The sequence below is a fragment of the Scleropages formosus genome, chromosome 9 (assembly GCF_900964775.1).
Source record: "Scleropages formosus chromosome 9, fSclFor1.1, whole genome shotgun sequence".
Classification (NCBI taxonomy): domain Eukaryota; kingdom Metazoa; phylum Chordata; class Actinopteri; order Osteoglossiformes; family Osteoglossidae; genus Scleropages; species Scleropages formosus.
The window spans coordinates 23354079-23379211 of NC_041814.1; the positions used below are offsets into that span (position 1 = coordinate 23354079).

A 25133-nucleotide genomic window follows, 5' to 3' on the forward strand; every position below is an offset into this window, starting at 1 on the left:
CCTCTATTATAGAGCTACTGGTGGTTTTATTAGCATGATTTTTGGCACAAACAGTTATTAATTTATATATCAGGATGGATGTACTCTCTGTACTCTTTTCCAAGGGTTTTGGCTCCGCATTCACACTGAAAACGTTCTGGGTTATTGCAGTCGCTGCTGTATTCTCTGCACCGACCGCTATATGTCGCCTATGAAATATAAATAAGCGCGTCCCTCCCACATAATGAATTAATTAGGAGAGCAGTCAGCGGCGACCGACCCCCCTCCGCCTTCACGGCGTGTCGAAATTATACGTGACGCCGTGACGTCACGTCCACCCTGTCGCAGGGGGGTTTCCATCATGGCGTCGATGCAGGTAAGTGTTTAAAGCTGAATCCGAAACCCCGTTTATCTTCTTCTTTCCTCTGGATTTCTCTTCGTTTTTTCCTTTATTGGCCGTTTCTCGACATTTCGGCGAACGGATAACCGGGTGTGGGCCGCGTTCAGCTGTGACGAGCCTCAAAAGCGAGGCTGTCGGTCGTGTTTTTAGCACTCTTGCTTATACCCGCCGGGTTGCTTGGTGCCCCTGACTGACAGGCAGCGCTACCACCACCTGAGCTCCTCCGAGACTCGACTCTGCTCCGTAGCCCGACAGCAAGTCACAGCTGCTCGGCTCGCTTTCCCCGTGTCAGCTCTCAACTGGCTAATTTATTACTTGTATTGTAGAATATCGGGAAGAGAGTTGTTCGAGTCGTTGGGCTGGTTTAGCTGCCAGCACCAGTCTCTCCAGTGAGCTCGACCTGGACCTATGGGAACGATTCGTTCGCTGACGCTGTAGCCCGGGCGTTAGCACTTAGCTTTTAGCCGTTAGCCATTAGCTGTGAGGCGAGCTGCGCGTGATAACCGCTGGCTCGCTATGCCGTCCCGACCAGACGCTTTGCTTTGCCAAACTTGCTTTCAGCTTTGTGTCTCGTTCGCTCATCTCATGTCATGATGATGATGATGATGCACGCGGAGCTGAAGACTCGTTTAGCAGTAGCTTCTCAGTACACACACACAGTAGCTGGCGTCGAGGGATGCTTTTCTGTAGCGGCTTTGCATGATGATGATGGAAAGCAAGGTACTTTTTGAAAAGTCGGGAGGGCAGTTTTTTTCGTCTTGAAGCTTTTGTTTGCACGACTCGTTGATTCTGAGTAACCTGGGGGCTCTTTCAGTATCAGTTTTTATAATTCAGCGTTATCACTGACACCCCCCCCAACTGATTATACTATCAAAACTATTAGAATTCTAATAGTTAACCATCTTTGTTTGCTTCCTACCTTTGTCCGTTTCTGCATGTGACATTTGCAATCATGATTTATGCATGTGATGTGTACGGTATGGTGTTTTTACTGTATCAAGCAGGGTTAAGTACATTGATCAGGAGTACTACAGCAGGAGTGGGATTAGAGCCCACAGCCTTCTGGGGACAAGGCGATGGCTCTGACCAGGACACTACCTGCTGCTCACATGCATTATTCATTTAGCTGAGGATTTTCTGCAAAGCATCTCGGTGTTAATCTACTTCCAGTTATTTACCCATTTACAGCTCGGTAACTTTTTTTACGCAAGCAATGTAGGGCAAGTACTACAGCCGGAGGTGAGATTCAATCCTGCGACTATTGGGTTGAAAGGCAGCAGCTCTAACTACTCCACTACCTAGTTTTAGGAGCTGGATACTAGTGGACTCTGTTTAAGGCTGAAATGTTAGACTTTTGATTAAGTTGCTTTTGTTTCAGATTTGCAGGCAGGTTTGGCCATGCTGCAGTCTCTGAGCTGAGATGGGATTGCCTTTTAGAACAACCTTTCTGAGATATTGATTCAGTGCTTCCTGAGCAGATCGCTTTCTTTGACATGCGATACTAGGGCAATGTCATATTCTGGGGTTAAAATACAGTAAAATGAATACATATGTGCACTTGTTGTAGTACTTTATACATTGAACCTAATGTCACAAACCAGATGTGTGGCAGTAGGGGTACAGATGCCTTCAGTATTTGTACAGACCCATCGCTGAATTAGTAAAATGAGCTTGTCTGTTGTTCTGTGCAAGTTATTTTGCTGCATTGTAACCAGATGGCGGTGGTTTTTCTCACTATCCTTCAGGCCTGTACTGTTGTTTTTGTGCTAGTTTTTCATGTGTATCTAAAATCAGACAGCATTACCCCCCCCTCCCTTATCAGTAGCTCCTTAGTCTACAGTAAATTTTACTGCAGGTATTTAATTTGCATGCCTCAAGAGTTTCTGATCAGGGTTCTTTATATATATATAACTTCACCTTGCTTGTGACTATGACTCTATTGAACTATTTGAGTCTTTATCAGGGGAAATCACTGCATGAAATTTACAGGAGTCATTGGCAAAAATGTAGGCTATGGTGCAATTTAAACATGTGAGCCTGTTTTAAGTGTAATAAGAACTCGAGTTGTATAAGAACTGTATGGAAAGCTTGTGCAAGTGAAGAAATGTCTTAATACAGAATAAGAAAAGGTAATGGAAAAGTTAGTGTGTGCTGAACTCACCAGGTGGGAATTTTTCTTTATTTTTATTACATAAATGTGTGAATGTTTAGATGTCTGTGTGGTTATACTTTCCTTCCTTTCTTATCATATGTACTTGAGAATAAAGCTATCCCAATGTTAAGTACCTGGTTTCAGGTAACTGCTGCATCAGTTTGTTTTAAATAGCTGCTTTAGCAGTTTGAGAGAAAAGCTAAAATGCTAGTGCATCTTCTGCTTCGAGACTGATGCAGCTTGAAATTTGGTTCTCAATCTAGCATTCTGATTTCATGATGGCTTTTGGACTGTACATCTTGCTGAGAAATTGTTCAACCAGTCAGGTGGCACCAATGAAATTGCTTTTGTTTTTGAAAACAGCAAACTATGTAGTCCTTGTACTGAGAGAATGTATTTTTTCAGGTTGTTTTGCTGTGTGGCTACTCATGACAGGTTTGAACATCTATCCCTTTACTGTTTGATCCCATCCCCCTGCCATGATGGTTCAGGTTGTGAAATTCCAGCCTAACTATTTCCAGTTAAAGTAGATATTGTTTTTTTTCTTTTCTTTTTTTTTAACATGGTTTTGTGTTAATAGTTTGTCATGCAGTTTTCATCTGTGTAATTCTGTACTGTGTCTTTAAGTCTAAGATGTAGGGTGTCTCAGTACTGGCTTCCTGCCTTCCTACATCTCCTTGACTTTTTGGAGTAGCTTAACTCACTCTCAGTATGATTTTTTTTAAAATTTCTAAGATAATTTTTACATGTTGAAGACCAAAGACAAATTCCCTTTAAATGTTGACTTGTTTGTTTAGCTACTTGTCAACACTTAACAGATGTTTTGATGGGAACTTAATTTCTTTTCCTTTTGGAACTGTTCCACATGTTCCTCTTCATGCTTATTGGACTTTGTTTTGTACTGTATTGCATTAAATTTCATTTAAATCTGGCACTGTTCAGCTTAATGAAAAAATGGTTTGAAATTGTAAATGTGATTTTATTAGTGACTTTAGTGAAAGTGACTAGTGGCTTATGGAAAACTTTGTTTTGTGAACCAGTAAATCTGAAGCAACCTGAAAGTTTTTCTTTTTTTTTTTTCTTTTTTTTTTCTTTTTTTCCTTCCCCTTTTGCAGAAAAGGCTACAGAAGGAACTGTTAGCTCTGCAGAATGATCCACCCCCTGGAATGACACTGAATGAGAAGAGTGTACAGAATACGATTACACAGTGAGTACAACAATGGAGGACCCTGAGCAGGATCATAACCATGTTTACACACCAGTTCCTCTTTTCTGATTTTGCTAGATTTACTGTGTGTAAATGTTACTCAAGGTTTTGATCGTATGGTTATATTTTCAGCTATTGTCTTCAGTTATCTCTGCAAGGAGGAAGTCATTTTTCGACGTTAACTATATTGGCAGGAACATATTACAGTGCTTATGATAGCTTCTGTCTGAACTTTTGATTGTGCCCATATTATTGAGTTATCAATCCTGTTAACGCTCTCACACAATGAAAAAAGTGATTTGGGAAAGTAAATCGCAAATGCCCCAGTTAGTGGTTTTTGCTTCAGACTGTTGGCTTTGATTAATGTTAATCCATGTGTTTAAATTTGCTCTTGTGGTGGTGCGCCCCCCCGATTCCCGTGTGCACTGTTGTGACCCACATTCTGGTCAGCAAGTGTGCAAAAGCCCAGTGTGTTCAGGTCTCCAGTTCATGCGTTTTCCAAAGCTGTAAGTGGAATGCACATAATAGAAGTGCTAAATTGTTAAACTGATAGACCCTGTACCAGCTTTCAAGCTGCTCTGCTGCCACACAAATCACAAGGAACTTTTTCTCTCTGTGTGAGCAAAACACAGTGACTGCTACATCCTGTCTTCTATGTATGAACCTCTTTATCCATTGGTAACAGGAGCATAAACACAGCTGGTAGCATACTGGTTAGAGTTACTGCCTTTGGATCCAAAGGTTGCAGGTTCGATCACCACCTCCAACTGTAGTACCCTTGGGCAAGGTCCTTACCCTTACAAGAATTGCTGCAGTAAAATTACCCAGCTGTATAAATGGGTAAATAATTGTAACCTTAACATAAGTCACTCTGGAGAAAAGCGTCAGCTAAATGAATACAGGCACTCCTCACTTAACAACCTACCTGTTTAACGACCGTGGGGGTTTACGACCCGCTCTCTGACCATTCGGTATTGTACGCTGTACAAGAACTTTGGTCATGGAAATGGCAGCGCGGCATCTCGACGTCAAGCATCTCATCTCGCATTACCCTTTCTCAGTCTGTTTTGTTCCCACAGTCAGTCAGTGTTCACTACAGTAGTGTTTGCTATCACTAAGACTATAGTTCATCTATAAATGTGTACTTTATTGTGCACACCCTATAGTACAAAATGTTGGCGAAAATATACTAAATATACTAAAACTGTTATAAATGGTGCAAAGGTGATATTAAAACAATATCTAAAGATGGGTGACACAAACCCACTACCAGTACAGTATGCTTGAAATATCGGTAAGGGGCGGCTCCTCGCTTATCAACGAATTCACTGAACGACCTAGTCGTAGGAATGGAACTCGGTTGTTAAGTGAGGAGTGCCCGTAAATGTGAACACTTGTTACTGGATAAACCTTTATGCAGTAACTTGTGATGTACACTGGTTCATATGGTGAAATGTGACAAATGGACTGTACTCTAGAATCACGTGTCTGCATCCAAATCTCTCCCTCTGTTGATGTAATGCACTCACTGAATCCCCCCCCCCCGAGAAGTACATTGCTTTGGAGAACACGTCTGCTAAATGAATAAATGTAAACAGCCAATAATGTAGCTCTGAGGTTCCGGAATGCTGTTTTAAAAAGTTCTTGTTCTATAGAGACAAGATCTTTTACCCAATGTCCTGGGCTGAAATTCAAGCTTTGTCTTTTTTTTTTTTTTTTTTTTTTTTTTTTCCCCCCCCCCCTCCTCCTCTTCATGACGGGTTACACCTGTGGCATCACTCTGGTTCTGGTTTAACACGTTGGGTTGGCTGTCTCATTTGCTGTAATCTTTGTTTTCCACATTGGTGCATTCAGGAAGAACTTTGGAACTGCAGAAAACCATGTTACCTAATTTGAGAAGCAAACATGTCAGAATTAAAAATGAATGTATAATTAAAGATATTTACATTTATTTGGTTAGCAGATATTCTTGAAAGGGAGGTACAACCGAGAGTAAATAAGAGCACATCGCACCAACAGGCAGAGAGCTTTAGACAGATACATGATTGTTGAAGTAGTTGGTGTGTCTGTCTTTTTTGGCACATTACACAAGTAGCTGACTTCACAACTCTGCATGAAAAGAAGTAGAAGCTGATCGTGACAGATGGTATAATGCAGATTTATGTAGCTATCAGGAGAGAAATGGGTCCAGCAGATGCATTTTGAGATCCTTTTTGAGTGTTAGGAAGGATTTGGCAGTTTTAGGGGAAATAAGAATTAGGAAATTAAGTGATAAATGTTTAACATGTAATAAATGAATTAATGGATTATGCATGCACATTTGCATTTGGAAAATTTCTTGCTACATCTATACATATGCTTTTGACAGGATTGGCCCTCTGTACATTTTAGGCATGCGGTATTTATGTATTATTCCAGTGTTTACATGAGTTTCCTCAGATGAACTGAGACTGTATTATGTCAGTGTCTGAGTGCCCTGCAGTGGACTGATGTCATGTTTTTGGTTGTGCCTCCTTTTGCCCTCTGTGCTTTTCAGAGCAGCCTGTGATTCCCTGCAGCTGCAACTCCTTTACCAGTTATTGCAAATAAATGAATCCATGGATGAATTGTATTAATTTGCATGAGTTAATGTTCCTTTTTGGTAATGTTGTATTGTTATCCTTGATGTATGCTGAATGTGCTTTATCATGGATAACAATTTAAATGTTTCTCCTTTTGATTTAAATCTGAAAAGCCTGAGCTCTGGTCTACCAGCAGTAAGCAGTGAATTGATAAGACACCAGCTTCTATCTATTTAGGGTGCACACCACTCCCTGGATCTGGAAGTTTTCTGGAAGATGGGAAAATCCTACAATTTGGGTGCTGTTTCTGGACATTGTCCCTTCACTATAGTGGCTTTTGATGCTGTTTTTGTTAGGGCTGCTTAGAATAAGTACTGTATTAATCCCTGCAGGGAAATTGTATGTCGCTTTGGACAAAAGCATCTGCTAAATTAATAAATGTAAAGTGACATGCACAGCAGCTTAAAACATGGCATGTAACAAAAAGGTGCATATAACACATGAGGTAAGTAAAACATTTACAAAACAGACAGTTAAGTGCAGTGACACCAGGCTCACAAAGCACTTCCCTGCTGCCCTGTGTTGAGGACTTAACTGGCCCTTGAATACCATTATGGAAGCAGATGGCTGTTGGTAAGAAGGGCCCCCAAAAGCACTTTTTTTGTACATCATAGTTGAATAATCCTGTGGCTAATAACGGCTGATCATGACGATTACGTCATGGAGGGGGTGTAAGCCATTTTTCACTATGGATACTAGCTTCTTCCACATCTTGGCTAATGGCCACTACCTCCCCTGAGTTAGGGGTAACACCTGTGACAAATTCCCCCCTCACCCCCCCCGGTGTTTGTTCATGCTGCAGGTCTCGCTACATACGTAGCAGCACTGTAGCCATCTGCATTCTACTGGAACATGTGAATTTTTCTCCACACATTAAAGGACCTGAACTTTCTATGAAAGTAGAGCCTACTTTGTCCTGTCTTATACCGTATGCTCATGTCAAGTTTGTTGTTGATATGGGCCACCAACCTCCATGGCTGCACCCTTGATGGTTGCTGGGCATAAAGGCTCTTTAATTGAAAAATTAACCATCACCCCCTTTGTCTTGTAGATGCTCAAATGGAGATTGTTTACCTTAAATCATGAAACAAAGTCCTTGATTATAGGGCTGTACGCTCCCTTTCGTCACTTTTCTTGGTACACATCACTATTTCATCAGGAAACTTCTGCAAGTGACACAAAGAAACTGACACAATGAGGGATGCTGAATATCATCTCTGTGTGGCTGTGTGTGTTCTGTAGACCCTGGCTCTACAGTACAAATGTCTTTGATCACATGACCCTTTTGTCTCATTCCATAGATTTTTTTTTTTTTTTTTTTTTTTTTTTTTTTTCTTTCTTTCTTTCTCTTTCTTCTCTCTCTTCCCCCCCTGGAAACTGTGAGAAAATGAAGTTTTGGCTCCGTTAAGGTTTTTAAGAGTTGAGTGGCAGATGTTGACACACCCTTTGTATTTGCTTCTGGTTTGACAGTGAGTTTTTGTGTATCCTGTTTTCATATGTAATTCTGGTAGGTTATGGTCTGCTTCTGATCAGACAGAGAGGCATGAAATTGGTGCTCAAGAAACACTGGTTTCCTGACATTCATTATTTTCCCTTCAGTCATTCCTGGCACATACACGCTATAGGTGCATGCTATTTATGTATCAGAGCTTTCCCCTGAAATCACAGTAATGTACCATGAACTGGAGTAGGCACATGTGACAGGAACACTGCTCTGGCACTAACAGTTTTTAAATTTTTTTTTCTTTTTTTTTAAAAATCCTCAGTCTGCTGTTGTAGAAGTCCTGATGCATATGAAATGCTGTTTTGCAATGTTTTTCATCATCGAGCTGTGGAGTGTGTACCAACCCCTAAACTTGTCAAGCTTGATAATAATTTTGAGCACATATTTAGTCTCTATTACACTTGTGTGCTCTTGGCTGATTATATCTCAGTATTTTAATTGGAAGTGTACAGTGGTCCAGTAACAGTGTTGCTAAGTGAAATAGGGGGCATTAGATCTGTGCTTATTGAAAGGCTGTGCATGATTGTCTTATACTCTCGCAGTGATTTGAGTTCATGAACTGGTGATCAGATTAAGGGTAACTAAATTGCATTTTAATAAAAATGTGATGCTCTGACTTGAAACAAAGGAAGTTCTTGAATGACAGTTGATAAAATTGCCCGTACCATAATTTGAAATAAATTCAGTCAAATTTGCTATGTTGAGCACTTACTCTTTCCACATCTCCTCAGTCTCAATGAGCGGCTGTGTAAGGGTTAAACTCATTCATAGTTTGCTTTCAACTGTATCCTAAGTCGCATCCTCAGTACTGTTTCCATTCTTAACCTGGAACCATGCTATTACTTTAATCAACTCTGAAGAGTTGTGTAAATTGTCTCCAGATACCTGGGGCATAAAATATTCCTTGTGGGTTTTTATTTAACTAATGCATTCAGTTTGTTTTATTTTACTACAGACACTGAAACATGATTTTAAAACAACTTCCTGCGAAGTGTAATTTGCCTTTACTGTTTGTCTGAGTTCTTTAAAAAAAATTACTGCTATCGTATGAACACAGTAAGTGTTCTCCCCCACTACAAAGGAATTTTTTGCCGTTCAAAATGACTTAAGTGTCATGGATTGACATGTCCAAATAAATTCATAAAATGGGCAATATTGCAGTGGTGAATTACTCAGGGGCTGATTAACCAGGAGAGTTGTTGTGCTTGTTCTTATCCGTGTACTAGTAACTTGGTTTCAAAACAAAGTTATACCATGGTTACAACCCAACGAAGGTCCTACTTTGTTTTGGTATGTATATAAAAATGTTCCCATTGAATCAGGTGAAACGAAACAAACTGGAATGGCAGCTCAAATTACATAATGTCACCGCCCATGTACGTGACCCACAGAGCAAAGCTGATATCTGTAGGGCATTGAGTCACGAAAGATATTGTCTTATGCACACACATCAACTGGAAATGTTGTGTATAACCCACATCTATTTGGGAACAGCCTTCTCAAGTTTGCATGGTAGCCTGCAAAAGGAGTTAACAAATGCTGTGTGACATGATCAGAATTAGGTCTTCAGGAGCCAGTCTTTCAGCTAATTTCTATATGATATGTCGTCATTTGCAGATTTATTCTTGTCTGGCTGACTTCGGTCTTTAGCAAAGCTTCCTATAGCATTCTCTTAACAGTTTTTTTATGACTAAGAGAAACTTAGACATGAAGATTTTTGTTGGCTTTTGAGAAGGCTTAGATACAGGGCTGCCCTGATATCAAAATTTCATACTTGGTTAAAGTGGTATTACTGCTGCCTAGTGATAAGACATGGTAAGCACAGTGCAGATGACTTTACATGCTTTTATTGATTTGTCAAAATTTTGTTGTTAGTATAAATTAACAAATTAAACAAGTTTAAAAATCAACTAAACATCTGTCTATCCATCCATTATCTTGGATATATAACAGCTTTTCCTATGCAGGGTTGTAGTATTCCAAATCTTATCCCCTGTGGGTAGGACATGGCGCAGGGCAGACCTTTGATGGGATAAACACTGTAAAAAAAAATAATTTGGATTCCAACCAATCATTCCTTCAGTTGAGGACCAAAATTATGTGAGCTTCTAGGTTGCTCACATAATTTTGGCTAGGGTGCTTCTAGGTTGCTGCACAGATACTGTATACTGTACCCCATTAGTTAGGTTTGAGTGGAAACACAAGTATTATTAATTTGGGCCACAGCTAGAATTTCCAAATTAAAACCCCAAAGATGTAACAATGTTTGCAGTTTTAAGCAACATAAGACCATGCTTACATGGCCTGGATTGGCCTAAGATGAGCAAGGAAATCCTTGGCTAGCAGTGAATGACTCTAATCTCTTAAATGAGGTAAAACCATGAGGCTTTGGGCATTGAGAGCAAAGATCTGCAGCCCTTAATGTGGTACATTTTTCTTGCCCTCATCTAGATTTGAATGTTAAAGCTCCTTTGAGGCTCAGTTGAGGACTTCAATGAACTCCACCTTACTTGGTCTGATTGCATGTGGCTGGTAATTTGATATATTCCATCTTAACCTAAGTGAGGTTATGGTCCCATCCTGTATGTGATCTGACCTTCAGGTCTGGATCTTAGTGGTTCTGTCTGTCTTCCTCCATGTGATATTCAACCTCTGAAACTCATATACAATGCAGCTACTCATATTTCAAACGTGTAGATTTTTGGCCTTAATTCTTTCATCTTGCTCCTCAGGCTACTTGTTATTCTCTGACTCACAGTCAAAACATTGCTCAACACTCTTACCCAGTTTGCTGCTGTTGTGGGAAAATTTAACTTAAAGTATGCTCAACTGGAGAACACTATGACTTTGATACCAAGTGCTACACATGAACATCACTGACCTCTGATACTCTAAGCAACTTTTGACCATTTTTACTGCACCCAGAGTTTCCCTTCCTGAAGTTTGGTTATCATTCCCAAATGGTGCATTAAGGTCCCAGTGACTATTGGAAGCCAGTTTCCGGTTTCCATTGTGAATTGACTGTACAATAGAGACTCAAGGCAGCGAATTTTGCCTGCCTCTGACTCCACTTCCTTCACTGTTTGAACTGATAATGGATAACAGCACTATTAGCTACACACTAAATGGTTTCACATGAAACTTCCTTTCATGAGCCAAAATATTTTTGTGACTTTGTGTATTCCCCCCCCCCCCCCCCATTCGGCTGTACAGGCCTCCCTTGGTTGACAAACGTAATTCATTCCTGAAAACCCCTCGTTTACTAATCGTTTGTACATCGAAACCCGATCCCCCCATTATTTATGGGGAAAAAATGTTCCTGTACTCTTATGCCCCACCAAAAATGTTTTTCAATTTCTAAACACAATTAGACTGATATGAGAAATAAAGTTAACATAACAGAATGGTAAAACACATGATATAAGAGAATACTGTTGTAAATTTTATTTACTAAAACACTTGGAAATTGTAAAGATGAAACTTCAGTGACAATGGTAGATTATGTAAAGTTTCATGCTGGGAAGTCAGTCTTTGATTTCCCTTATCAGTCACTATACACATGCTAGAATTCTGAAAGGAAAGACAAAAACAGACCCATTAGTGAAATGAATGAATAAAAAAAAAAAAAAAAACTTACGATTGGTGTCACAAAATGAGACCTCTTCAAGCATTGGATCTGTAGGTCAGTCTGCTCATTTTGAAAAATAAAATGTAATGTCACTAAATTTGTTCCTCACCCAAGGAAAAAAGTGTATTACAAAGCAGAAAGAAAGAAGATATCTTTTATTGTGTGTACTGTTACATTGCGCTTAACATCACTCACTGGTGATAAACACATTATTATTATGCATTATGTTATATACATTGAAAAAATACATAGTACTAATATTTACATGTATTCATTTAGTAGATACCTTTCTCCCAAGTGACGTACATCTCATTGTAAATAATACAGTACTAGAAATGATGCTGTCTTAATTTTTTTGTGTGAATTTTAATTCTTCCTGGTATGCATACAAATGTCAGACTTGTAACTTTGAAAACCAAACATGTGCCTGTTGAGGGAGGGTATTAATTTCCATCAGAAAAAACTTAAAAGATTCATTCACCGCAGAGTCGTATACCGTGGGATACCTGTATTGAATTTTTCTACCACGACCAGCCAGGCTGCACTGGATTAGAGCACCAGCTCAATAATTTTGTCTGATATGAAAATGTCATCTGACTTCTTGACCTGGAGCTACCTGACAGTGTAACCTTCATCCTTCTTGTCTTCACTATATACTTTTAACTTAAGTTATACATTCATATTTGTTTAACCTAGTTGCTGCAGTTATCTTGGATGCCAAGTCTCGTTAGATAGCATAGCCCTAAATATGCTGGTGTTCCAAAGTTTGGAATTACCCAGAAATATTTGAGTTTATGATATACTCTTATTTGCCAAGGTAGCATTAAATTGATGAAAATATATTGATAATGTCATTATTTCATAACTCTTCTATGCATTAAACTTTACATTGCTCAAAAAAATCCTCCATTGTGCCAGCCAGTCCATCAATGATGGTATCCCAGCTTCCTGTTTATTCACCAAAGAGGTTTTGCATAGCGTAGAAGTATGCTTTGAATCATTGTTCTGCTGCATGATCAAATTTGCATCAATCAAGTGCTCACCCCAGGTCATGGCATGATGTTTTAAAGTAGTGGTAACTTTTCTGATTGCACTCTGTGTAAACCTCCCACTTTACCAGCAACAAAGCAGCCCCATACCATGAAATTCCCTATACCAGGCTTGAAAGAAGGCTTCAAGCCACACACATGTTCTCCTTGATCCAAACATTCTTTTCCTCATTTTAACCTTTTCTTTTTATTTGCCAGTTTCAGATATGGCTTTTTTTTTCTTTTTTTTTTAAAAAGAAAAAAGAGAACTCTGCCTCTAAGTCCAGCATACCGGGAGTCGTCTTTTCTCTGTTGCAGATTACATGTGTTTGGCATTTACTGTTTAAGGAAGCAGTCAAATGAGGACCTGCAATGCATCTGTTTCTCGGGCTGCAGACTCTGATGCACTTATCCTCTTGTGCATTGTGCATCTGGGCCTTCCACTTCTTTTTCTGTTCTATTTAGTCCAGTTTGTAGTTCTCTCTACACAGTAGTGGACACCTTTGTATGAAATCTTCAGTTTTTTTAGCTGACGTGTGGAATACTTTAATTTTGCGAAACAACAATAAACTGTTTCTTGAGAGAGCTGTTTTGTTTTGGCTGTTTTTGAACCCAGAAATGACCTGTAGGAATGTCGTTACCTTGCAGCACAAGGAAAGACAATTTACTTGCTTTATTGAACAGAGTAACAGGTTTCAGCTGTGCTAACATGGTTATGAGGGTTTCTCTAATAACCAGTTAGCATTTAAACATGATTGATTAAGGCTGAGCTAAGAGAGTTTACCATTGGGACACTGGAGTAATGGCTGCTGAAAATGGGGCTTTGTAGTCATATGTGAATATTAAATTATGAATCATTAATTTCAAGTAGTAATAGCCATTTGCAGCATTAGTAATGATGTCTTGGCAGAATGTTTAGTTTTAATGGTAACTTGATCAAAGTAGTATCCACTCTTTCAAAAACTTAATTTCTGGCTTTTAACTTTTGAAAGCTAGTGAACAAGTATACAAAAAGAAGCAGTTTTGATTATGCATTCAAAATTCATAATTACTTTACTTTGTGTTTAGGAATCTAAATTTCAAAGGAAATTTTTGACAAGTTTAAAGATATGACTTGCGTTTTAAGTTGGAGAAATTAAATGTCATTTTACAAGTACATGATATTGCGTACGCATTTTCTTAGCTCTCACTTGAAATCAGCTACAAATGAGTTATAGATAAAGGAGAGGTTTGGCCTTCATTCATCAGTGTGCAACACTCTGATGTGTGATTGACATATGCTCAAAGAAGCCCATTGTTGCAGAGTAACATGATTTGGGCTGAATATCCCAAGAAGTAAAAGAAAAATGTGTTGGAGCCGTTATTTATTACCTTAAAAGGAGAAAGTGAGCGAGGAACAGAGGCGGGGGCACTCGGCATATAACCTTGTGAACCTGTTGGTGCTGAGCAAGACGAATCCTCATGCCAATCTGCTCTGACCCTTTTTTACATGGCAAACAAGTGTTTCTATTTCACCACACACCATTGCCTTGTCTTGTGAGTCTGTGCGATGTTGGCCGCTCATCATTGCCCTGTGGTCAATGTGTAGTCTAATCTGATGCATCGTGCCAGGGCATTCGTTTTAAGGACTAGCTGTTCTCAACAGAAACAATCCTGAGCTCAAAAGTAACTTTTGTAAAAGATTCTTATAAATGATATTCTTTCCCTTTTCTGATCTAATTGCCCAAATCAAACTATTCTAATGGGGGTTATGGGAATCCACATATATTGACTTGAAGTTGCTTCAAACAATACAATTTATTTTCGTCACATGCCAGTGCATGATGTTAAGAAGAAAAAAGTATTTTTAACGTCTGTGCCTTTCCTGTTTCAGGTGGATTGTAGATATGGAGGGAGCCCCTGGTACACTCTATGAAGGAGAGAAATTTCAGCTGCTTTTCAAATTCAGTAGTCGATATCCTTTCGATTCACCTCAGGTAATTATTTGACTTTTGGTTTGCAGTTGATTTATGGTATTTGTTTTGTACATTTCTGTAATTAGGATGTTCATGTGTGAATCACTATTGAGTGCCATATGCTGATGGTTGCTGACTTGCAAGACTTCCATGAAAAAGTAAAATGTTTGAGAATATCTGCTCGACATACCCGCACAGATGCTTTGCTTTGTGTGATGTTAGTGATACCGCTTGGGTGCGGCTACAGCTAACAGACGGCGTAAGTCATTTTTCAAATTCCCGGATTTAATCATCTGCAAAAAAGTCGACTCAGTTATGCAAAGAGGTGCTGCAGTTATTTTTAAATGTAGGTATTTGACGTTGGGCACAGGTGCTTGTGCTACAGCCATGTAAACCATCAGAGTATTAGTATCGTCTAACTCCCTTGCAAAACAGAAATGGAAAAAGCTTATGTTGACCCTGTGTTCACACTTTACCTCCATTTTGCCTGCTCACGTTGATCAAGTAGCTGCACACAACTGGAAATTCAGAAATATTTATAGCTGGTTGTTCTAAAGAGTTGATGAAACTGTCAGGAGATCAGGAAAGAATTTGATTTTAAAGAGTTGGGTTTTTGAGGCCCCCCCCCCCGAAAGCCAGGAGAGGTTGAGCAGTTCTGAGTGGCTGTGGGAGTTTATTCCATTATGTTTTGACCGAAAACAGATTTTGATTTAGGGCCCTTTGTGAGTGGGACCACCAATCAGCCAGAGATGGAAGAGCACAGCACTCTTGCTGGAGTACAGGGAGTGATCAGGTCCTGTAGGTGTTAGAGTACAGTTTCTTTGACCGTCTTGTAGGCTGTAACCAGAGTCTTGAACTTGACATGGGCAACTGAAGGAAACCGGTGGACAAAGGCAAGAAGGGGCAATTCATGGGATTGCAGGTCAGACACAACTCATGCTGGAGATTTCTGGGTCAGCTACAAGGGCTTGATGGTAAATGGCTAAAAACCAGAAAGAAAGGAGTTTCAGTAGTCCAGGCAGGAATCATCATGGTCTGTACCAGAAGCTCCATGGAGTAAGTAGTGAGATAAGGATGGATTCTACAAATGTTGTGCAGGAGGCATTTGCAAGGCTCACTAATGGCTTTGTTATGCTGGGAGAAGCAGACTTGAGTCAGTTCTTATGCTCAAACTCCTGACGGACAAAGACGATAACTTGAGGGAGGTGCTAGGTTTGATAGAGAGCTCTCAACCAGTGAATGGACCTGCAAGGAGGTGAAAGATATGCCATAGAAGGGCTGAGTTGTAGATGATAAGTCATCCAAGCAGAGCTGTGAGACGTGCTGCAGTTCAGGAGGATAACTGACATAAATCGTTATTGTAACAAAAGTATTTAAAAGCATATTGCATATAACTTACTATACCCAAAGTAGTTGATGATCAATGTAACGGGCACTTCTGATTTACTTTGTAAAAGGGTTTGCTTAAGTATTTTCATTTAAGCTAAATTGCACAGTACCTGGCTGGTGAAGGTCTCATGTAGCCTGAAAGTGTTTTTGTATGCAGCGAATGACATGTTTTAGAGTAGGCAGTTCTAGTTGCACGGTGATTATCGATTCATCTAAAGTATCGTGCAACATACAGAATATTCCTGTTGATCTGTGTTACTTGACTTTGGAGCTTCATCTTATAACATGCTGTATTCTGTTTTATTGACACATCAGGTAAACTGATGTGTGATTGAATGATGCTGTTGCCACCAAAGCTGTTAAGTATATTACATTTGTCACAATTCCTGCCACCGTAGTTTGGGACAAAAGGTTATGGACGTCAGGTTTTTGTATAGAACAGATAATGTTGATACCACACTTCTAGTGCATGAAATATCCAAGACTTAGTGCCAAGGCACAAGTGTTGACAGTACACTGGACACAATGAAGGCTATTCTGTGAACCCATTCCTAATATTAGTACTTCGACAAGAGTAAGTGTGTGTGTGGTTGTTTGGCAATAGACTGGTGTTGATCCTGTCCAGGGTGTACCCTGGCTCATTCCCTGTGCTTCCTGGATAGGCAGAAACTTGAACATGCAATGGACAAGCACTTAGGTGATGGAGGGGAAAGTATCGCTCCTAAATACAGTCCATTATGCTATATTGTTTTAAACTATTTGGATGTAATGCAATGGAGAGATGAACACAAGCATTTATGAGAGCTGTTTTGGAACAACATGATCCCATTCCAAAAATTCACTCGCTCTATGCATTTGTTGCATTCGGTGTTTATTTCATCTGCTCTGTCACAGTTGAATAAGGTTGGCCAAAGTTATAAGAGTGTAAAGTGTTCTGTGGAGATTTGTAAAAGAAAGGATGTAACACTAGAGCAGATTGCTTTGAATGAAACTAAGAACAAGGAGTCACAGGTGCCACAATGTTTTCGTGTTTCGTCAGTTATTTGTGATCGATTATGATTTTTCAGTATTTAATTTTTGGCGTGGCATGAATTTTGCTATGTGATTGCTGTACTTTGTGCGGTCTGCTCCAAACTCAGTTTTGAACACAAATTATTGTGCCAATTGACATAAGTGTTTTGTATGACTAAATCTATCTTGCTGTAGCAGAACTGACTGCACGTGTCAGTTGAATTCATATTAGGTGTCGAATTTTGGCTTCAGATATTCATACTGGAATGTGAGTCTTGAATTTTGTTCTGTACATTTTTACCTATACGCGGCTTTCTTTGTCTCTTGTTCTGTCTCTCGTTCTCGCTCTCTTTTTAGGTAATGTTCACCGGTGAGAATATACCTGTCCATCCCCATGTCTATAGCAACGGTCACATCTGTTTGTCCATTTTAACAGAAGACTGGTCACCTGCACTTTCAGTGCAGTCAGTCTGTCTTAGCATTATCAGCATGCTGTCCAGTTGCAAAGAAAAGGTAAGAATGAACAAATCGACACCAACACTGCCTTTCAGAATATGAAGGGCCAAGACATGTAATGGCTCACAAGTTAAGTGCCTTTGGGTTGACTCTTGGTAACAACATAAATGGGAAGCTGCCAGAATGTTCTTTCCTCCACTCGTGTCCTTTTGCTTGAGAGTATTGTGTCTGTAGTCATTGTAATTGATGCTATCTATCTGGCTGCAATCCTCATTTTCCTCCAACTTTGAAAAGTCCAAAGTGACTGCAGATGCATAATTTTTTTTTTTTAAAACAATTGCTTTATGAAGAATAACTTGAACAGGAATCATTTAACTTTTATCAGTGAAATGCCACAGATAAACTTACTGTTTCTCATTTAATGGCAGTGGCCAATTCTAAGCAGTCAATAAAAATGCAAATGAACCAACCTGTGCTGCTGTTAATCTTGAACACTAGCTCATTTGCATTTCTTCAGTGAATGAACAGCCAAAATGTGCAAATAAGTGTTCAAGTGTGTCTCAAAACACAGCAAAATTACAGCTGCAATGCTTTATTTTTTTCTTATCTCGCTATGCAGGAATACACAGGAAAAAATTGTTGAATGCTGCACAATATGGGGGGAATGTGTTTTCTCTCAGAACTGTATGAAAACAGAGGAAAGATAAATGAGATTGCGTCACCTAGTTAAAGTTGGCACAAATGCACGCATTTCTCAGCAAAAAAAGTTTAAGGTCATGACATTGCACTGTTTGTGCACTCTAGCATTTCATGGGTACAAGTAGTGATGTGTTGCTTTTTCCCCCCCACAGAGACGGCCTCCTGATAACTCCTTTTATGTAAGAACGTGCAATAAAAATCCAAAGAAAACAAAGTGGTGGTATCACGGTGAGTACAGCGTGTTCTGCTTCACTCAGTCATACTTGATACAAATAAATGTGGATGTGCACAAGATATGTAATTTTATTGTCCAAAAGGGACAGTTTATTTCTATGAAATGCTGATATGTAAAAACAATATATAACAAGTCTTCTGTCGAACCCTTACTCATTCCTGAGACCAAGCTGGATAATATCTCCATTGGATGCTCTGTCCAACTACTTGTAGAGTAATATCTGTACTGTGTACAATTTAGTTGGTGACCATAATAATGTGCATTAGTAACCTCACTGCCGGCTACGCTGTTAAAAAATGTATTGCACTGAATATGACAACTTGGCCTGCATTGGTCACATAAAAGGAGGAGCCATAACTATGACTACAGAAGTTAAACATGAAACATGAGTGTTACGTTACATTTATTCACTTAGCAGACTCTTTTCTCCAAAGCGACATACATCTCTGAGAAAAATACAAATGAGCAGTTTATATCAACGGAAGAAGAGATTTGGATGCAGACGTATGGTTCTAGAGTACAGTTGATTTGTGACACCATATCCACTATGTGAAGCAGTGTGCATCACATGAGTATGTACATAAAACAAGCAAATGTAACCCTAAGCCCCTCTGCAGATGGAACTGAGGTGGTGGTGATGCTCGTGCCAGCAGACCACATTACCACTGATGTTGTCCTACACTTTCAATTATTTTCACTATTTTTGGTTGCTCTAGGAATTTTTTGGCAGTCTGTCAGTGAACACATCCTATATTTATTTAATTTATGGAGAGATGTGACACAGAGGAACCACTGTATTTGTGCTAGTCTAGTATCTGACAATAACACTTGCATGTCTTTCAACAGATGATACTTGCTAATGTTCAGCTTTGTTATGCTCCTTGAAGAAAGAAGTCCTACTGAGTACATAAGCACTTTTTAAATCATTCAGTCTTTGAACTTTAACCTTTGACTGGAACAACGAATCCCCTGCGCTGAAGACTTCCACGACTGCATTTTGAAGCGGGTGGTTGGATGCATGTTTTGGCTGGCTCTAAAAATACGAAGAATGTAATGCACCCAACCTGGATTGTTTTGGAGTTGGCGAGGGAGATTTTGTTGAAAATTTATTCCTTGGTCTTTTTTTTTTTTTTTTTTCCCCTCTCTGTAACAAATGTATGGTCCTCATGTATTGTGCAATAACTACGACTGATGCATGCTAGGGCCTACAAGGAAAGATAAACTCCAAATTGAACGGTTTGGCTGTAAGGGATACAAGGCTTGTAACCCCGTCTTTTTAATCCAATATCTGCACTGTGACAGTAACAGCAGAGGTACAACTTTCTTTTACATTTTAACACTGAATAATACTGCAAACATAGCCCACCTTGTATTTCGGTGACTTGGTCTTTTCCAGTTGCAGACCGAAGAATTCTTGTATATTTAGAGTAGCTTATTTTCAAACCCTGAAAAATGGAAATTCGTAGATTGGTTAAACTTCTGGTTAAAGGTTTTAAGCAGAGCATTACTTGTTTCCTTTTTCTGTTGTAAAGTCCAGGCATCAGTCTAAGTCATGTAACCCGTTCACCAGCCAGCTCTCTCAGATATCTAACGTTTGAAAATACTTGCAAAACTACTTAGAATGTGTTATGCTGCAACTTATTTTATATGTGTTTTGTTATGATTCGTGCTTTAATCTTGTAAAATGTCTAATATTGGAAGTTCTCTCTTTTTTTTCCCCCCCTCCCTTTGGTAAACATCACTTTGCCAGAAGTAGTGTCAGGAAAATGGTTTTGAGATGAGTTTTTGGGAAGAAAATGCTGCTTTGGTTTTCAAAATCTGAAGATTAATTCAGTTTCTGTACACGGTAGTGATATCTGTGAGTGGTTCCGACATTAAGACTAGACTAAGTGATTGCTCCTTGTCATTCATCTGGCTCAGGTACTTTTTGAATAAATCACCTATGAAAAATTCCTTGCAAATATTTTGCATTCAACTAAAATATTTTCACCAAAAAGACTGTTACAATGCTCAGTATGGCATGTGTAAGGAAATAGTTGTGTATTACTTTTCAGATGTTAATAATTAAATTACTTAAGAAATGAGTGCAAAAGGTGCAAAGGTTGTCCTCCGTTAATATATTTTCTTTTTGAAATTTAATATATTGCTTCTTTTAAGCCTGTAACTTTCCTGTCCCCCCCCCCCTTCTTTTCTGGCTCTTGGTTTGGAGGGTCCTCAGAAGTTGTGACACTGATCTCTTAGGGGATTTACCTTTCCTGTTCTTTGCCTTGCTTATTTTTTTCCTCATTTTGGTCTGTACAGTTATTTTGTATCGCTAACATTAACCGTAGCGGTGAGGGTTGGGGGTGCTTCGTGTAGGAATGTATGAGGTGTGGCTCCACTGTGTCAGGATTAGTGGCAGCAGCGTTTGGCGCTGGATGACCAAGGGGTTCCAGCACTTGCCTGTGGCTCGAGGTGACGGTCCTCCAGACATCATCTCTGAAAAGAAATGCATTTCCCATAGGTGACAGGCTCGTGGCCATCAATTCAAAATACTTGAAATTTCCTCCCAGATTTTTTTTTTTTTTTTCTTCCCCCTCCCCCCCCTTAATTCTCTGTGATAGTTTAACCTTATGGAAGTTTTAAGTTGTCATTGTGGACTTTGAAAAGACAAAATGTTCTCTCTTTCTGCTGAACCGGTACCTGTAAATCCCATCACTGTCAAAGTTTTTCAGGTAAAAGTCGACTTTGACCAAAATTCTTCTTGGTGGTGATAGAAATTTCAGCCCCGCTAATACAAGCGAGAAAACAAGGCGTTAGTTTTGTTCATCGACGGGCTCCTGTGTTTCCCGTTTCCAGGAAGAGGCTCATTCAGTACACACTTGAACAGACCACCTGTTATAGAGAAGAATCTCTCTGAAGGCATTTGTTTCTACTGTCTCCTGTGAGGCTTCACTTCCCCAGAAACCCCTTTATTTCCTTTTTTTTTTTTTTTTAAAAAAAAAAAAAAAAAACTTTGATAGAATTCTTGGGTTGTGGATTGTTGAACAAAATCAAAATTTAGGGAAAGTGTTTTATTATTTTGACAATTAGTTGTAGTGATGTACAAGGTACATGTAAACTGTGCCTGTTAATTTAATAATAAAAGCTGGAGATCCACTGATCCTGCATTCTGTTTTGTGTTGTAAGAGAACAAATTTGTGTTTTTACTGGGCATCTTTACTCAGCGGACCAGAGGAGGAACAGATGACTAGTAAGTGAATTTTTAAGGCACCGTAGACATCTAAAAAGTCATCGTCTGACTGCTGGCTGTTATAGATAAATTACACAGTCTGTATTTATGGAATAGCAATATGTAAAAAATTATGTTGGCCTTCCAAAATAGTAGTACTATTTTGATGCATCTGCAAGAAGACATCAGGTGAACCAGGTGAGCATGATGCAGGTGTGGGTGGGAAAAATGTTATGCATGTTGAAATGTGTTTCATGGGTTAGAGAGAAAACCCGGTTAGAGAGTTAAATATTCCAGATAAGCTTTCCTGACGAGGCCTTGGTATGTTACTGTGAAGAAGACAGGGAGAAAAAGTGACATTTGCACATTTCCACCGGTGCAATGTAGGAGGACACATCTTAAGTGTCATTCGTATCGTAACTGGCACTGGTACCTGCTCCTGTAGGGGCTTTCAGTCTCTGCTTCCCTCCTTATGTCCATCTTTTTTTTTCTATTCATTTTTTTTTTAGATGAAGATTTTTTTTTCAAAACAACTTACAATTTGTTTTGTTTATGCAGCTGGGTAAGTTTTACTGTGCTATCTCTCAGCACCTTGCTGGAAGTGTATTTACCAGCCTCTATTTTCTTATTCTTTTAAACATTTTAACATTTGCAATGCATAAAAAAAATAAGTAGGTAATTGCTTAAAATATTGCCTTCCTATTGTCTATGTAAATTTCAAAATAAATGGTTTCACCTTTCTAAATGACTATGGCCTAAATAGATGAGTTCACTTGTATTTGGGCAACTTTCACTAATATAGTGAAAGAAGGTGAGTTCAGCTGTAGTGAGGATTACTAAATCTGCAGTTAACTCATTACAAATAATGTAACAGATTTTGTTTTTTTTTTTTCTCCCCCCCCCCCCCCCCCCCCCCCCCCCCCACCCCCCATTATGATCCTGGCAGAGTAGCTATGAGCATCAGTACCCCCCCCATGCTCACTGGTCACAGAAGCTGCAATAGTGCTGCATTTGTGAACTAAATGGTGCTTATAGCGCCCCCTGATGGTAGCACTAATTTGCGCCAGAGCTCTTGAAATAGATCTTTTACCCTCTGTTCTGGAATGTACAGTTGCTTTATTTAAAGAGCGACTTAATCTCTGACTTAATCTCTGAGCAAAAAAGCTGATATGTCTCCTTTTGCACATGCAAGTCCCTCAGTAGCAGACAGTACGGAAAAATTTTATTTACCAAGAACTGTATTATAATTGCATTCTAGTGTACTGTCCTTGAGCAAGGTACTGTACTTACTGTAAAATACAGCTACCCAGTTGTATAAATTAATAAATAATTGCAAGTAGTTTAGTGTACACACTTGATATTGTACGTGTAAGATGAGTTAAAAGTTAATTTGAGTTATTTCTTTGGTGAAACCTACCAAAGACAACCTGCGCCACTTGTGCTTCACTGAGTGTGAAAAAGAATTCATGGCATTTCCCCCATACCATCATAACTGGAAAATTCTGTTTAAAAGATGTATTTTTTCCTATTAGAAAGGCAGATATTTCCTCATCCTTGCCTTTGCCCCGTATATTCTATCGTGTACACGACAGTGCTGCTGAAATGTGGACTTTTCATGTGCAATAACTGTTTTTCTCACTGCCCCATTTTCCCAAATGTATTTTTTTCTGCCTTTGATTTGTTGCTACATTTAAATTTTATACACACATGATTAACAGCTTTGTTACAGATCTGCGCCATTTCTTTAATGTCCATATTATATTTCGTGGTGTCTTTAACATGATCGGGTCGGTATACATATTTGACTGTGGGCTTCAGGGTGCGAAGCATAGGCATATCTGAGATGAAAATAATCTCTAAATGTATATAAATTAGGATTAAGCAAAGATCTATTACACTTAAACCTTAAGGCTTGTTAAACCTGGCTTTTTTTCTACTGTTTTTTTTTTTTCTCCTCCAGTCACCTGCAAGGTCAGGTGACAACCGCTGTGTGCACCGTAGTTGTCTTAGTTACTGAATGAGTATATTTCTCTGTTAGAAAAAGGTGACTATAGTAAAAAGGGTGAAATATTACGGATGCGGTACAGGCATCGCGACAGGACTGTACACCGAGGTACCGCACGGAGCCCTTCTGTTTTACTACCGGGAAGCCGGACTCTACCATTCCCGTATCCCGGGGGCGAACGTTTCTTCAGCTCTCGCTTATTTTCGCTTTCAGCAGTCCTCACAACATTAGCGCTTAGTATTTTAAGAATTATAATTTAACATTGTAATTTAGGTTGTTTTTATTCCCCCTTTACTTTAATTCTTCTCCATCCCTCCCACCCCGTGCGGCCGCGTCGTGTGGTTCAGTCCAGGACCGTCAGTTCTCTTTAGTGTTTGCCAATGTTGGAGGTGTAACTGGGCTCTGTCCCTGGAAAAAAGGTAACTAATCGTGATTAAATCCCGATTGCCTCGCCGTGGGATATTCCTGCTCGTCCCCGTGGACGCGTGGCGGCCGTGGGAGCCCGGGTTGCTCCGTTGCATGGGGAGAGCCGGGGGGGGGGGCGGTGTGGATGATACGCGAGCGGAGCGGGCGCTCGGTGACTCGTCTGACTGCAGCCATGATGTTTGGGGGCCGCGAACCGGCCTCGTCTCGGCGGCGCTGCGGAGCGCCGTGGCGGTGGAAGCGCTCGCGTGTCACCGTGCGTGGTGGCGTCCCGCTGCTTCCCTCGCACGTCCGCGCTCCGCGGTGGCGCTGCCGGCCCGTCAGGACCGGCGTGGGGGTGCTGTCACTCAGTGTGTGAGAGTCTGCCAGAGTGGGGCTGCGCGGCGGGAGCGAGCGCGGTTAGCTGGTGCGCCGTGGACGGTCGGCGGGAGTGGGGGTCGGGGGTCTGGCATTGGATTGGTGTATTGGACCGGACCGGACCGAACCGATTCGCAGCCAGGGCACGCCGCGGGGTGGGAGGGATGCTTTCCTCAACGCGCTCACGTTGCGTGGCCGGCCGTAGTGTATTTTGCAGCCCAGGTGAGGTGTCGGTGAGGTGGGGGCGCCTGCCACCCGGAGGTCAGACTTTGGTGTTGGACCTGCCCTCGGGGGGGTTGTAGGTCCGAGAGCTCGCGCCGAGGTGTCAATCATCACTGAGCATCCCGGAGCACCAGCAGAACCTCCTGAGACTCGGCAACAAACATCATGGCTTTTGCACCTGGTGGGCAGCAGGTGGCGTAGCGGTGTAGCGCCAACGCCTTCTTGCGACCCGGTTCACATCCCGTCTCCTGGTGTTGTACCTTTGAGCGAAGTACTTAGGGAACTGCAGCAGAAAAAATATTCAGCTGCATAGGTGGGTAAATCAGTGTAAGTCACTTTGGAGAGAAGCGTCAGCTTGGATGCTGTAAGGTACGTGCGGGGGCCGGCAATTCCATTGGAGAATGTGCAGCTGGGAAATCACACACACACACACACACACACACACACAGTGGCTGAAGCCGCTTGTCCAAAGCGGGATCGCGGCAAACCAGAGCCTAACCTGGCAGCACAGGGCGTAGGGCTGGAGGGGTAGGGGACACACCCAGGACGGGACGCCAGTCCAGCACAAGGCACCCCAAGCGGGACTCGAACCCCAGATCCAGCAGAGAGCAGGACCTGGCTAAGCCCACTGCGCCACCGCACCCCCCCAGC

At 40.5% G+C, this 25133-nt stretch overlaps 2 protein-coding genes across 12 annotated transcripts in view; both read left to right on the forward strand.

Moving 5' to 3' along the window:
* The first annotated feature begins 288 nt into the window (after window positions 1–288).
* On the forward strand, window positions 289–21397 carry ube2wb (ubiquitin conjugating enzyme E2 Wb). Of its 2 annotated transcripts, none has more exons than XM_029254951.1 (6): window positions 289–355; window positions 3647–3738; window positions 14393–14495; window positions 17232–17387; window positions 18182–18257; window positions 19111–21397. In XM_029254951.1, exons 1-6 carry the CDS (start codon window positions 341–343, stop codon window positions 19122–19124), a joined length of 456 nt encoding a protein of 151 aa, XP_029110784.1. In that variant the 5' UTR covers window positions 289–340; the 3' UTR covers window positions 19125–21397. The 2 variants fall into 2 exon arrangements, with proteins under 2 accessions (XP_029110784.1, XP_029110783.1); XM_029254950.1 differs by lacking the exon at window positions 289–355 and adding an exon at window positions 828–1099.
* Window positions 21398–23826: 2429 nt separating this feature from the next.
* Window positions 23827–25133, forward strand: part of stau2 (staufen double-stranded RNA binding protein 2) — a 100010-nt gene continuing 98703 nt past the window's right edge. For all 10 annotated transcript variants that reach the window (XM_029254743.1, XM_029254745.1, XM_029254750.1 and 7 more), the window contains exon 1: window positions 23827–23899. The gene's annotated coding sequence lies outside the window, so the exon portion shown is untranslated. The remainder of the gene's footprint in view (window positions 23900–25133) is intronic.